Source organism: Sinocyclocheilus rhinocerous, unplaced genomic scaffold (assembly GCF_001515625.1).
Source record: "Sinocyclocheilus rhinocerous isolate Xijiao unplaced genomic scaffold, SAMN03320098_v1.1 scaffold3642, whole genome shotgun sequence".
NCBI lineage: Eukaryota > Metazoa > Chordata > Actinopteri > Cypriniformes > Cyprinidae > Sinocyclocheilus > Sinocyclocheilus rhinocerous.
The window spans coordinates 45,575-59,726 of NW_015644863.1; the positions used below are offsets into that span (position 1 = coordinate 45,575).

The following is a 14,152-nucleotide window of genomic DNA, read 5'->3' on the forward strand; positions in this document are numbered from 1 at the left end:
AATAATATTTCACAATATTACAGTTTTTTCTGTATTTCTGATCAAATAACTGCAGCCTTGATGAGCAGAATAGACTTCTTTAAAAAACATTGCGAATCTTACTGATCCCAAACTTTTGAGCAGCTGTGTGTGTACGTATATATATTTATTTATATAAAATAGATATTTATATATAAATATGTAACAATGTTGTTGTTAGCATTAATAATACATAAAATATAAGAATTTGATATATTTATAAATATTTACATACAATATATGGACAAAAGTATTGAGACACCTGATCGTTACACCAACAGAGACTTTAATGACATTGTATTCTAAACAAATAGTTGGTCCCCCCTTTCCATCTATAACGGTTTCCACTCTTCTAGGAAGGCTTTCCACATGAATTTGGGAATTTTTGCCTATTCATCCAGTAGAGCATTTGTGAGGTCAGACACTGTCCACAGATGTTGGATGAGAAGGCCTGGCTTGCAATCTTGGTTCCCAAAGGTGTTTGATGGGTTGAGGTCAGGGTTTTGAGTAGGACAGTCAAGTTCCACAACAAACTCATCCAATCATGTCTCTATTGATCTTGTCATGCTGGAATAGAAAATGGCCTTCCTCAAACTGTTCTCACAAAGTTGGAAAGCATAGCACTGTCCAAAATGTCTTGGTAGGCTGAAGCATTAAGATTTCGCTTCACTAGAAGTAAAGGGTCAACCCCTGACAAACAGACCCACACCATTATTCCTCTTCATCCAAACTTTACAGTTGGCACAATGCATTCTCATTCTCCTGGCACCCACCAAAGCCAGACTCACCTATCAGGCTGACAAACAGAGAAGTGTGATTCTCACAAAAGAGGTTTCCACTGCTCCAGAGTCCAGTGGTGGCGTGCTTTACACCACTCCATCGTGTGACGCTTGGCATTTCATGCAGCTGCTCGGCCATGGAAACCCATTCCATGAAGCTCACGTTGCACAATTTTTGTGCTTTCATGCCAGTGGAAGTCTGTAACTTCTCAGCTATGGAATCAGCAGAGCGTTGGTTCCTTTTACTCACTATATGCCTCAGCACTCGGTGAACCCGCTCTGCGATTTTACATGGTCTTCCGCTTCGAGTTGCTGCTGTTCCTAAAAGTTCAACTTTCCAGTAATACCATTTAGAGTTGACCGTGGAATATCTACAAAATTACACAAACTGATTTATTGCAAAGGTGGCATTCTATCACAATACCATGCTTGAATTTACTGTGCTCTTCAGAACGACCCATCTTTTCAACAACAACAAAAAAAAAATGTTTGTAAATGCAAACTGCATGGCTGTGTGCTTCATTTTATACACCTGTGGCAATGGGTCTGATTGAAACAACTCAATTCAATTATTAAGAGGAGTGTCCCAATGATTTTGTCCATATAGTGTGTGTGTGTGTGTGTATTATAAAAAATATATAAAATATAACACTGTTGTTTGTAATCATAATGATTTTATTTTTATAGTTCATATAAAATGATGTACATGTATTATAAGAATCGTTATATGCTTCCCAGTAATGTTTATTTAGATTGATGCAAATCATTGTGAAATATAGTTGTTGATACTAGTCTGGAGATAGATAGATAAATGATCAAATGATGATCTGATAATCTTGAGTGTTATTGTCTCTGTATGTCGTTTGTATGACACAGCTGTGACTTTGACCCTGTTGTTAAATGGAGTTTTCACTAATGCAATCAAGCTAGCCGTGGGCAGGTGAGTGAGTGATCTAATCTCATTACACTGTTAACTTTGCACTAGATACTTTTATATTACATTTTGAACATCTCCCATTAAAGGGTTAGTTCACCCAAAAATGAAAATTAGCGTGTGTTTTACTCGCCCTCGAAGCATCCTAGGTGTATATGACTTTCTTCTTTCAGACGAATCCAGTCGGAGTTATATTAAAAATTGTCCTGGCTATTCCAAGCTCTATCATTGCAGTCAGCGGGTGTTGCAGTTGAACAGTCCACAAGTCGTCAAATAAAGCGCGTGCATCCATAATAAAACGTGCCGCAGACGGCTCCGAGGGATGAATAAAGGGCCCCTGTAGCGAATCCATGTGTTTTTGTAAAAAAAAATATCCATATTTCAAACGTAATAAACACTTTTCTCTCACTTCTGTTATCTGTCATACACGGAAGCCGTTCCGGTGGATGACGTAGCATGTCGGCTTTGCGTGATTAGTGACGAATGCGGAGAGAGAACAAAACAAAATGCCGGTCACGAATTAGAAGTACAAACCGAAGATTTGCAAAGAAAAATGTCGGAGGATTTCGATATAAACCAAGAGGAGACTGGTTTTTTGCTAAAGTAAGGACACTTTGCTTCCTTTGCTCCTATAAACAAACTCGCGAGACTAGCATATCTCAGAGGCGCACGCGATGTGCATACGTGCTGTGTCATCCGCCAGAACTGCTTCAGTGTATGACAGTCAGCGGAAGTGAGAGAAAAGTGTTTATTACGTTTGAAATATGGATATTTGTCTTACAAAAACGCATGCATTCACTACAGGAGACCTTTATTCATCCCCCGGAGCCGTCTGCGGCACGTTTTATTATGAATGTGCGAGCTTTATTTGACGACTTGTGGACTGTTCAACTGCAACACCCGCTGACTGCAATGATAGAGCTTGGAATAGCCAGGACAATTTTTAATATAACTCCGACTGGATTCGTCTGAAAGAAGAAAGTCATATACACCTAGGATGCTTCAAGGGTAAGTAAAACACAGTCTAATTTTAATTTTGGGGTGAACTAACCCTTTAAGCATATAAAAATGGAATTTGGAATATTGGAAAATGGAATATTGGAAACCTAGAAAAGTCTAGTAGAGGGGACTAGATTGGGGTCAGGCGTAGTTCTTATTCCCAATAAACTTATATTTCTCCCTCCCTACCAGGCCACGACCTGATTTCTTCTACCGTTGTTTCCCGGATGGCCAAATGAACCCAGAGCTTCACTGTAGTGGTGACCCGGATGTAGTAATGGAGGGCAGGAAGAGCTTTCCAAGTGGACACTCTTCCTGTAAGAGCAGCTGCTGGGTTTATTTTGTGGTAATTTTTAAAGTCACCATGAAACACTAATTTGAATTATTAGTGTCTAATTATTAGAATCACTAATTTCTGCCTGAAATTGATTGGATTGTAAAAAGTGTTTTATACAAAGATTACAATGACCAATATATATATATATATATAATAAACGGCACAAATGAGGCATGCACAATAAAAACAGGGAGATGTATTAAAGTGGATAATAGGGGTCATTTTGACATCATGTGAACTTTAAACTTATTTTATGCCCTAAATACACTCAAAAATCTATATAATTTTAAGTCAATTTCATTTTTAAAATGTAATAACAATATAATATAAATAAATTTTAAAGTTTTAAATTTTAATATAATACCTATTACCGTTCAAAAGTTTGGGGTCGGTAAGATTTTTAAAAAAAAAATTTTTTTTTAAGTTTCTTATACTTACCAAAGCTGCATTTATTTGATCGAAAATACAGTAATATTGTGAAATATTATTGCAATTTAAATGAACTGTTTTCTATTTGAATATATTTTCAAATGTAATTTATTCCTGCGATGCAAAGCTGAATTTTCAGCAGCTATTACACCAGTCTTCAGTGTCACATGATCCTTCAGAAATCTAATATATGAAAGTTCAGAAAGATCAAAAGCACAGAAAATAGAATATCTTTTTTAAAAATCTTTACTGTCACTTTTGAGCTATTGATTTATGAATGACTTATTAATTTATTTATAACTTAATGTGTCCTTGCTGAAGAAAAGATATTTTAAAATATTCCAACCTGAAACTTTTGAATAGTAAAAATACAATAGAATAAAATGCAGCTTTTCAGAATTGTCAGAATGTTCCACTGCCTGCGACTCACAACATTTTTCCTTGTCATAGTTGCGTTTGCTGGTCTGGGCTTCACTGCTCTGTACTTGGCTGGGAAGCTGCACTGTTTCAGCCCAGTAGGCCGTGGTAAAGCCTGGAGGTTGTGTGCCTTCCTCACCCCCCTCCTCTTCGCCGTCATGATCGCCCTCTCCAGAACATGTGACTACAAACATCACTGGCAAGGTGAGATTTTCATGCCATCATCACTGTCCTACCTTCATATATAGTTTCAAGGCAATGCCATGATCTCCCGTTCATTCCCAGATGTGTTGGTGGGATCCCTCCTCGGTTTGGCCTTCGCATACTTGTGTTACCGACAACATTACCCAGCTCTCAACGACTCGGACTGCCACAGACCCCTCCGAATGAAAGAAGGGACAGTTCCTGCGCAGGAACGCGAGCAGGCCATCCCAGGCTACCTCTTACCTTTGTAGGAACTTAACCAGACCAACAACCATATACTGTGTGAAAGTTTACCAAGCCATTTGCTGCGATTATGTCTATTTTTTTGTATGCGTGACGCCTGTCAATCAATGAGCACTTGTCGTTTTTGCCTTCCTATACTGTTTTAGACATTCACAATGAATGTTCTGTGAATTGTAGAGCTGTCTTTTTGAACATGTCTTTGAAAATGTGTATCTTATCAAGCTCTTTGAAGTTTATATGTGAACTATCCTAGTGAAGAAATCTGTGAAAACGGCTTCTAGGTCAATTTTAAAATTTTGCAGACATATTTATAGAAATCTCCAGTGTATCTAAATCCCCTGATATCTTTGTCAATAAAATTTGGGCCATTTATAATGTATCGGCTGGATTGTGATCAGATCATTTGACGTTTTAGTGTCTGTCAACACTGTAGAAGATTGCTTGCTATGAGGAGACCTTTGCTCCAGGTGTTATCTGTCCATAGATTAGCTAGTGCCATGTGGACATCACTCCAGGGAATCTCCTGGAGATGAGTGGATGTTTTGTTTGGTTTCATTTTGTTTTTCTCTGTAAAAACTATTAGATATGTTTGATAAATTATTATCTGACATAAAATTAGCTTAGCATGAACTAGAGGTATTGCACTTTAACCAGCAATTAAAATCATAATAAGAATGTCCTATTTTTGATATGTAGTTTAATTTTCAATTAATTTTAGTAAAAACTATTTTTATGAACTAGTTTTATACCAAGAACATTCCACATTTTGCATGCATGCAACCGTTACATAATTTTATTAATTATGGAAATGTAATATCCAAGAAAAAGCATTATTTGGACCCTGGATTCAACATGGAAGACGAGATTTGTTCATTTTACAAACTGTATAAAATTTGACATTTGTCAAACTCAACAAATGAGGGGGGGCAAATGAGAATGTTCTTGGAGTGTTTTTTTCCCTCTCCCAACTTGAAGGGAATCTATACTTTCCCTACAGATTATTTTTAGGTTTCATTTTTATTACCAGAAACTAATGTCCCCAGAGCATTCTGGGAACCAAAAAATTGTTAACTGAGAGGCTCATAAAAGCTTGAAATTCTTCAGAAAATAAATGTTTATAAGTAGTTGGGCATCATTTTTAATAATTAAAAAAAAAATTAGCAATAACTACGGAGTTAAAGCTTAATTTTGGCTGAATTTGCAACCTTGCAACCAAAAATGCAAAGCAGTCAGAATCCTTATTTGAGTTTCTTCAAAGTTTTTCCAACAAATGGTCAATGGAAAAACTTTGAAGAAGCTTACATAAGGATTCTGACTGCTTTGCATTTTTGGTCATTACATAATCTGCGTTCTTATATTTGTGTGATTTATGATAATGACTCTAAAATGTGGAAAATAGTAATAAAGAAAAATGACTAGTGTGTGTCCAAACTTTTGAATTTTCTTGTCAAACAGTTGTTTAAATACTTAAAATTACATTAAAACAATTAATTCACCACTGTGGTCCTTCTAAATATAAACTCCAAAGAAAACACTGTGCAACACATTAAAACTGAAGAACATTAACGAGTCATTTATTATTCTGAGTTCACTACGCATCTGATGATGAACATAATTTCAGACTGATTGACGCATAATAACCCATTACACCATAGTAAAAATGCAGTTGCTGTTGCTTTTGTAATTTGGTGACCATTTCAAAATTCCCCCTGTCAGATGAACTTTAGACACAAAGACCACTTATAGGATTTAAGGTCCTGGTAGATGCATTTACTTCGGACTGGACCACTAGTGAATAACACTGTGAGGTTTGCTCTCTCTGTCAGAAGTCAATTTTGTCCTAAGCGTGTATCCGTACGAGGAGCCGGTGAGTAGATGGCGATACATTATTATGCTGTTCCCTGTATTTTCCTTCCTTTGTTACATTTTTCTCACTCTCGTATTACTTACAATCAGTATACCTTACATCGTGTTTTAAAGACAGGCTTAGGTCATCTGAATCAGTTTTCCTTGTGTTAGTCAGATAGAGTTTTATATTTTTCCATGTATTTTTTTCCATATATCGAATTGCCATTTATATGTTCTAGACAGAACTCGATCCACTACTCGTATTGTAAAGTTGGCACGATGAATCACATCAAATGCATTTGTTTGTGTTTCATTCTCCTCGGTCACTCGTTTAAATGCGTGTCCTACTTTTGCAGCAGAATTACAACGCAAACACGCTCCGCAATGATCGTATGATGGAAATTCACGTTAGTTTGGGTATTGTATATTGTTCACGCCAGATGTTTCAGTTGCAATTTCATGCTTGGACCAGCTAATAATCTGACTTCTGTTTGTCATTTGTGTTGCTGCCATCATCCAATATTACGTAATATATAGTTGACAACCATAGTGATGACGTAACCGCTCTCCTTGAAGTCAGAAGTCATGTTTTACTTTGCAATTTTCTGTTTGTTAGTCTTGCAATATACTTTCATTAATGTTATTGATGTAATGTAAATGTTTTAAGTTATTGTTATTTGATATTTTATTTATAAAATATAAAATATTAAAATATTAAATATATAATATTCATCCATTTATGAATCAATGACGTGATATAATTATTTTTTGCCCAGATTAAAAAAAAAATACAAAAAAAGTAAATTAAAATGCATACAAATTGTATAGGTTTTTTTTTTTTTAGGATTTTTTGTGGCGCTTCAAATCCAGAATGTATTTTATTTTTAATTTTTTAAAAGCCCAGGAAACACAAAACATTCCCATATGGGCCCCATTTGGTTCTTTTTTTTTTCTTTTCTTTTCTTTTCTTTTAAGGGAACCAAATAAGAACGCTGTGGGAACATTCTCTCTAGGCTACAAAAATAACCTACAGAAAACGTTCTAGGAATGTTCACTGTATGTTATTTATAACCAAAAACTATCCTTCACAGAACATTGCAGTGAGATTTTTGTAACAAAAGGGAACCTGTACAGAACGTTCCCTATTTTTTATGTTTATGTTTTTTTTTTTATAACCAGAAACAAATGTTCCCAGAACATTCCGGAAACCAACAATTGTTAATTGAGAGGCTCATAAAACCCTGAAATTCTATGCATCTTTTTTTTTTTATGAATAATTCTTTAAATAATTTAAGCGATTTTAAATATAGTAAAATATAGAAAAACAGTTTAATGTTTATATTTTATATATATATATATATAGAAAAGGATGATGTGGTAGTGGCTACAGATGGAAGGAGGTATGATGTCAGGCTACGTGAAAGGAAGCGTTACTCCGTGTATTGGGAACAGAAGCCCGCCGTGGTCAAACGCTGCTCCTGGTTCCACAAAGGTAACAAAGACATGACCTACACTCCCTACAGTGAAGAGCTCAGTGATATCCTAGAGGTGAGAGACCCAGATTTTCTAGAACAAATCAAATTTTTCCCGTTTTTTCATACTTAATCATTTTTCTTTATTCAAAAAAGGACGCCTATATGATTGCAGTGACCCTGGACGAATGGAAGCAGAATTTGGAGCTCCCAACAGGGGAAACTGTGATCCTTCACAATCCCAAGGTATTTTCTGAATGTTAAGCTCATGGTAAACGGACTCTTTTCTGTTCACAAGTTACATTTAGTCTCTCTCGTTGCATTACCTCAGCTCATGATGCAGTATCCCTCCAGCTACAAGGACTTTCCTCCTTCCCCGACTGAACGAACTCAACCCAGGACACTAAAGAGAGGAATTGAGAATATTCCAGTAGAGATACAAGACGGTGAGTGTAGCGTTATCAAACTCTATTTAAAATCTTAGTGACTTACCATTTTATTCATTGTAGGCATGTTTCTGACACAAAAACAGTCCCAAAAGTTCAAACCTCATTTTGGCCAGTATTTCTAAGGCAGAAATACTTATATCCTTCATGTAGGCAGTCCCAGAATGCATTGTGACAAGCTCAACCTTGATGGCAAGTGGAGAGAAATGTTGATATTATACCTATTTTCTTCAATACTAAAAAGATGTGAATAAAACTGTTTCAGTGTAACTAAAATGGACCATTTTGACCAGAATTTATCTGTGCTCTGTATTTGTTTTGGGGATCATACTGTTAGCTTAGCAACATGCTAACATCAAAATCTATGGACTATTTCACCTAATATTTGTGAATGCTGTGTAATTTTATGCTTTTTATAGTATCATACAGTTAGCTTAGCAACATGCTAACATCAAACTCTATATATAGGTGCATCCCCAAACTTATGCACTATTCTATGATGTTTTGTAGTATAAATAGTGCGAGTAGTGTGTTCACACTGAAAATTTCAAGAAGAAAAAGTGCACTTTTAATAACCGGATGATGCACTTAAATAACCAAAAAAACAAAGTGTGGAATGTTGGACACTTCATGCACTCAACTGTTGCAGCTTTAATTACATAGTGAAGTGGGAGCGGCTATCAGACTCTGATTATGAATGACAAAATACCCTTATATAATTCATACACTACATGGTTGAGTACATAGTGCATATGTTAGGGTGACCATACCTGCCATTTTCCCAGGACGCGTCCTGGCCAGGATTTCTATATTGCCTAAAATATCTAGGTTTTGGCTTTGTTTGCGTGTGCAGACCGATCGGTGTATGACATCAAAGTACCATACAGACAGTTATGCTTTCGAAACGCTCTCGAGGTACTTTGATGTCAAACACTGATCGGTCTGAGCCGCACTGCTTTTAAGTCGAACACACCTAATATGTACGCGTAATTGCATCGCTTTGACCGTAGATCCCACCTTCTCACACGCCATGATTGGTCCATTATGTACAATGCTTGCATGTTATTGGTCAAACTACTTTTCGATCATTACCTTCAGCAAACATGAAAACAGGAAAACAAAGACAAAACAAATCCTGGCCAGGACGCGTCCTGGGAAAATGGCACGTATGGTCACCCTAGCATATGTAAATAGTGCATAAGTGCATAATGTATAGTGCGTAATTTGGGATGCAGCCTATAAATAGTGAGTTGCTCATGAGAAGCAGTATTTGTGTGGTGTCCACTTTACTTAGGTTGCTGCCTTAAAAGGTACCTATCTATGTAGGCAGTAGACGGCAAGGAAGCTCACTAGATAAATAACTAGAGGGTTAGTGCTTTGTAATGTGTGTTTCCTAACAATATCTGTCTTTTGACATAATTTTCTTGCTGTGTTTTTGTAGGAGAACCAGAGATAGTAGACCACCTGGTGTTCATGGTTCACGGTATCGGTCCGGCCTGTGACATACGTCTCCGTGGCATTGTCCAGTGTGGTGAGCCTTTATCATCTAAAACTGAATACATGCACTTCTTCAGTATGATGGATTGTTTCACAACTGTTGAGCTGTTAGCAAGCCATGTTTATGACACGTAACACTCCATGTTACTGTACCATTTAAAAAAAAAAAAGAAGTATTCTGACTTTTTTTTTCATTCTCTGCTACAGTTAATGAATTTCGAATCGCCTCCAACAGCCTCATAAAGAGCCACTTCAGGCAGAGTGAGGACTTGTGCATTATTGGAAGAGTTGAGTACCTTCCAGTCAACTGGCACAAAGTCTTGCATGGAGAAAGTACAGGAGTTGACAAGTAAGACATTTTACTCTTATTGTATTAGGGTCATTCCATGTCAACTCAAGCAGAGGTCCCCAACTTGAAATGTTCGATTTTGTTAATATTTTTTCTGGTGAAAGAAATACATAAATGAACTCTGGAAACTCTGGAAAAAAGAATATTTATGGCACTCGGACAGGTGTGTTCTATGCGATTGTTTTCATATAGGGAAACAAGATACATTTTTATGTTATTATAGAACATTATTTGTTCTTCAGACATTACTCTTTACAAGAAATAAGTATCATCTGTATACAAAGTGACCCACATTTGGATTTTGACCACTGAAAATTTTTAGATTTTCATATTTAGATCCCAGTATCTCTGGAACTGAACCACACAGGGCCTTAAAGTTAGTTAAGACCCAATAGGGCATTAAGAAATGTTTAATACTTCTTAAGTTGCAGGCATGGAGAATAAACTTGAAAATTGCTTTTTCCCTCTTTTGAACTGTCACCATTGGCAGATAATGCAACAAAGACTGCTAAAGTCAACAGATTTTACTAACAGACCTACCAATCTCGGTGTAAAAATAACATGTTTAAAATAAAATAATGATGCTGCCATCTTTCTGAAGTAATTTTTACCTCTGTAATTTGGCTCAGAATGACCCATTAATAAATGTATTTTTTGTGGAGAAAACACACACATGAATCTTTTACTGTTTTATTTCTATTTTTAATAGGGACATTGAGAGAATCACTCTCCCTAGCATTAGCCGCCTGCGTCAGTTCAGCAATGACACAGTGCTGGACCTTTTCTTCTACAATAGCGCTACGTACTGCCAGACTATGGTGGATACAGTGGCCTCTGAGATCAACCGTTTGCACAGCCTCTTCCTCCAGAGACATCCACACTTCACAGGACATGTTTCCCTGGTTGGACACAGCCTTGGTACATAGCTTTCACTGTGCTTTTCAGAACAGAATTACTGTTTTGGTTTGGTGATATAATAATAACCTGTACGTATGGACAGTACAAATATTTTATATCAGTTATAATAATATGTCTTGTTTTACACAGGCTCATTGATCCTGTTTGATCTCCTGACCAATCAAGAGACTGATGCAGATGGCAAACCTCATGAGGTTTGTTCCAGTGCTATTATTGCTATTAAAAATTGTTTTCTGTAATTGAAATAAAGCTGAAATAAAATAAAATATAAATATCACATGGTAATATTACACATTACAAGTTATAATAAAACTGTATATATATATATATATATATATATATATATATACACACACTTTGAGAAAAACAACATCTGAGTTTCTGGACATTACTGATGAATTTTGACATGATTTTAAAAAAGTAACTATTTATTAATGTTATATGGCTGTTGCTAATATTTTTATGTAAACATCAAAAAAATGCAGACTCTTTAAAATGCCTTTGCATGACTTTTTGACTTGTGTCTAATAATAAAAAAAGATATTTGTTTGTATTGTAAAATATTATTATTATTATTAATACATATTTTAAGATTATTTTATTTTATTTATTTATTTATTCATCATATGACATCATATGACCCCTTTAAGCTCCATGAGGATGCTCATGTAGACACAGGCTGCAGTTCCTATGAGAGTCTTGAGGAGGTGCTGAAGGGCCATGGGTTGGAGGAGCACCTCAGTGTACTGCACAGTGAGCAAGTGGATATGGAGTCCTTGGTCAGTTTTCTGTCCTGAATCACACATTAAAAACACAACACTCCAATTCTTCATTTTCACCCTTCTTATTCCAACTAAACCGTTTCAGATGCTCTGCTCAGAGAAGGACCTAAAAGATGTTGGAATACCCCTTGGTCCTCGCAAGAAAATTATGAACTGTGTGAAGAAATGGAAGGTAATTACGGAAATTCCTTATAGCCCCTTGTTTAAAGGAGCTCAGTGGTTCATGGCAGAAGTGGAAAGGTTTGCAATGTAGCTTAATTGTGTGCAGTTTCCTCTCCACACCCAAAAATGGAAGGGAAGACGGATAAGAGTCCATTGTTTTATATTGGAATGTCTGTTTTGACACTTTCTAGTGACTACTTCTTGAATATCCAACAGCACTCTAGAACCGGAAGTGGACATGCAGCCCAAAATGAGACACACTCCCCGAGTCTTGGGATGAGAAACGCTCATGAACATCAGACCCCCACCACTAGTGCTGTTGATTATCAGCATTTTGATGTTGGCATTGGACAAGTAAGTATTTGTGTTTAATGTGTGTGTGTATATACAGTATCCTCACAGAAGTGAGTACACCCCTCACATTTTTGTAAATATTTTATTATATCTTTTCATGGGACAACACTGAAGAAATGACACTTTGCTACAATGTAAAGTAGTGAGTGTACAGCTTATATATGTGTGTCTGTGTATATATATATATATATAAATAAATATAATTCTAAGCAGCACAACTGTTTCTAACTTGGATAATAAATCTGCATATTGAATGATTTCTGAAGCATCATGTGACACTGAAGATTGGTGTAATGGCTGATGGAAATTCAGCTTTGCATCACAGGAATAAGTCAGATTTTAAAGTATATTAAAATAGAAACCATTATTTTAAATTGCAATAATATTTCACAATATTACATTTTTTTCTGTAATATTGTATGTGTATATATATATTTTTTCTTTTGTTCAATTATTTTCTTTGCTGAAAGATATTAATTTATTTTTTAAAAATCTGTATTAGAATTGATTATTATTTTATTATTATAATTATTTATCTGTATGTTCCTCCAAGTTTGGGCTGCTATTATCTGTTGAATCTCCATTGATATGAGTAGAAACATCTTAAAAATTCAAAGTATCTTACTGTTTAAACTTGTGTAAACTTACTTTACAGTTGCCAAATAACAGATTCTTTATTCCGCAGGTATCCATCGATTATCCTCAGTTAGCCTTTCATCCGCAGGCATTGTTTGCCATGGGTTCACCCATAGGAATGTTTTTAACTGTCAGAGGTCTGAAGAGGATAGATCCTAATTACAGCTTCCCAACCTGCAAGAGTTTCTACAACATCTTCCATCCGGTAAGACACTCTCCAAAACACTGAGAACCATACAACTTCCTTAGAGCTCTGTTCTTACACCTTGAATGCAATCTGTGCAGTTTGACCCAGTGGCGTATCGAATAGAGCCCATGATTTTGCCTCAAGATGTGGACTTGCTGCCCATGTTGATACCCCATCATAAAGGCAGAAAAAGGATGCACCTCGGTATGTCGTCACTTTATAGAGCAAAATTTATAGTTTTTATATTCTAAAATTACTAAATATTACTAAATGAAATGTCTTGATGCCTGCAGAACTCAAAGAAGGCTTGACTCGAGTCAGTTCTGATTTATTGGGATCCCTCCGAATGGTTTGGCAGAATATTTCTCAGATCCCTTCGCCAGCGCTCGCAGAGGGTGGAATCAGCTCCATGACCCCTACAGATGAAGTAGAAGGTATCTCTATCTCTTTTCAATTCATTTATTTATAAAATCCACCTCAGATTTTGAATGTTCCTTCTCAAATTTGAATATTTGTGCTGCAGTTCCACCAATGGAGCAGAAGGAAAGAAACTTCACCAAGGTGGGGATGTTGAATCGTGGGCGACGTATTGACTTTGTCCTTCAGGAGACGCCGATTGAAAGTTTCAATGAGTACCTGTTTGCCATACAGAGCCATTTGTGCTACTGGTAAATGAAAAGCTCTCATGAAACTTATGTATATATTTGTAGTGTATTGTTTATGTGCTCTGAAATCTATAATTCTTCCTGTTTTGTTTGCAGGGAGTCAGAAGATACTGCTCTGTTGGTTCTAAGAGAGATTTATGGAAATATTCCAGTGAGAAATGCTCTGTCATAAATGTTATATACCTTTTGTATAGTACAACAACCTTTAAAGCCAGTCCAGTCCACAGTGAGTCGATTGGCTCCACACATTTTAGCCAGTCAGCCAATAAATTACCTAAAAAAATGAACTTGAAATTGGAATCCTAACTGAACTATTGCCAGGTATTAGGATATTGTTGCAGTATTCTCAAGGCAGGCTTAGTAACATTTGATACACACAATACCCTTTTGTGCAATAATGTGTGCACTGTAATACAAACTGGCATTTAATGTAGGCTATACTTATGTAACTATGGTTAGTGTTTTCTAATTTTCCA

General features: G+C 36.1%; 2 protein-coding genes across 4 annotated transcripts in view; both read left to right on the plus strand.

Annotated features, from left to right (window-relative positions):
• The window catches only part of LOC107705081 (phospholipid phosphatase 5-like), a 7,293-nt gene extending 2,554 nt beyond the window's left edge, over nucleotides 1-4,739 (plus strand). For all 3 annotated transcript variants that reach the window (XM_016508221.1, XM_016508219.1, XM_016508220.1), the window contains exons 5-8: nucleotides 1,674-1,737; nucleotides 2,923-3,047; nucleotides 3,947-4,117; nucleotides 4,199-4,739. In XM_016508221.1, coding sequence (XP_016363707.1) covers nucleotides 1,674-1,737; nucleotides 2,923-3,047; nucleotides 3,947-4,117; nucleotides 4,199-4,368 — 530 coding nt within the window. In that variant the 3' untranslated portion in view covers nucleotides 4,369-4,739. The remainder of the gene's footprint in view (nucleotides 1-1,673; nucleotides 1,738-2,922; nucleotides 3,048-3,946; nucleotides 4,118-4,198) is intronic.
• A 1,804-nt stretch (nucleotides 4,740-6,543) lies between these two features.
• On the plus strand, nucleotides 6,544-14,124 carry LOC107705069 (phospholipase DDHD2). The gene is made up of 16 exons (XM_016508202.1): nucleotides 6,544-6,598; nucleotides 7,572-7,756; nucleotides 7,837-7,926; nucleotides 8,012-8,126; nucleotides 9,568-9,657; nucleotides 9,831-9,972; nucleotides 10,682-10,890; nucleotides 11,020-11,084; nucleotides 11,541-11,669; nucleotides 11,758-11,844; nucleotides 12,051-12,188; nucleotides 12,874-13,029; nucleotides 13,110-13,215; nucleotides 13,305-13,445; nucleotides 13,535-13,679; nucleotides 13,773-14,124. The coding sequence occupies exons 1-16, from the start codon at nucleotides 6,544-6,546 to the stop codon at nucleotides 13,846-13,848; spliced, it is 1,929 nt and encodes a 642-aa protein (XP_016363688.1). The 3' UTR covers nucleotides 13,849-14,124.
• Nucleotides 14,125-14,152: the final 28 nt, after the last annotated feature.

What these genes read in the sequence shown, in the direction of transcription:
- LOC107705069 (XM_016508202.1), top strand. Translation starts at nt 6,544, where the DNA reads ATGCGTGTCCTACTTTTGCAGCAGAATTACAACGCAAACACGCTCCGC. An exon ending in CCGTGGCATTGTCCAGTGTG is followed by an intron (nt 9,658 to 9,830) that starts GTGAGCCTTTAT and finishes TCTCTGCTACAG; the next exon opens with TTAATGAATTTCGAATCGCC. An exon ending in ACTGTGTGAAGAAATGGAAG is followed by an intron (nt 11,845 to 12,050) that starts GTAATTACGGAA and finishes AATATCCAACAG; the next exon opens with CACTCTAGAACCGGAAGTGG.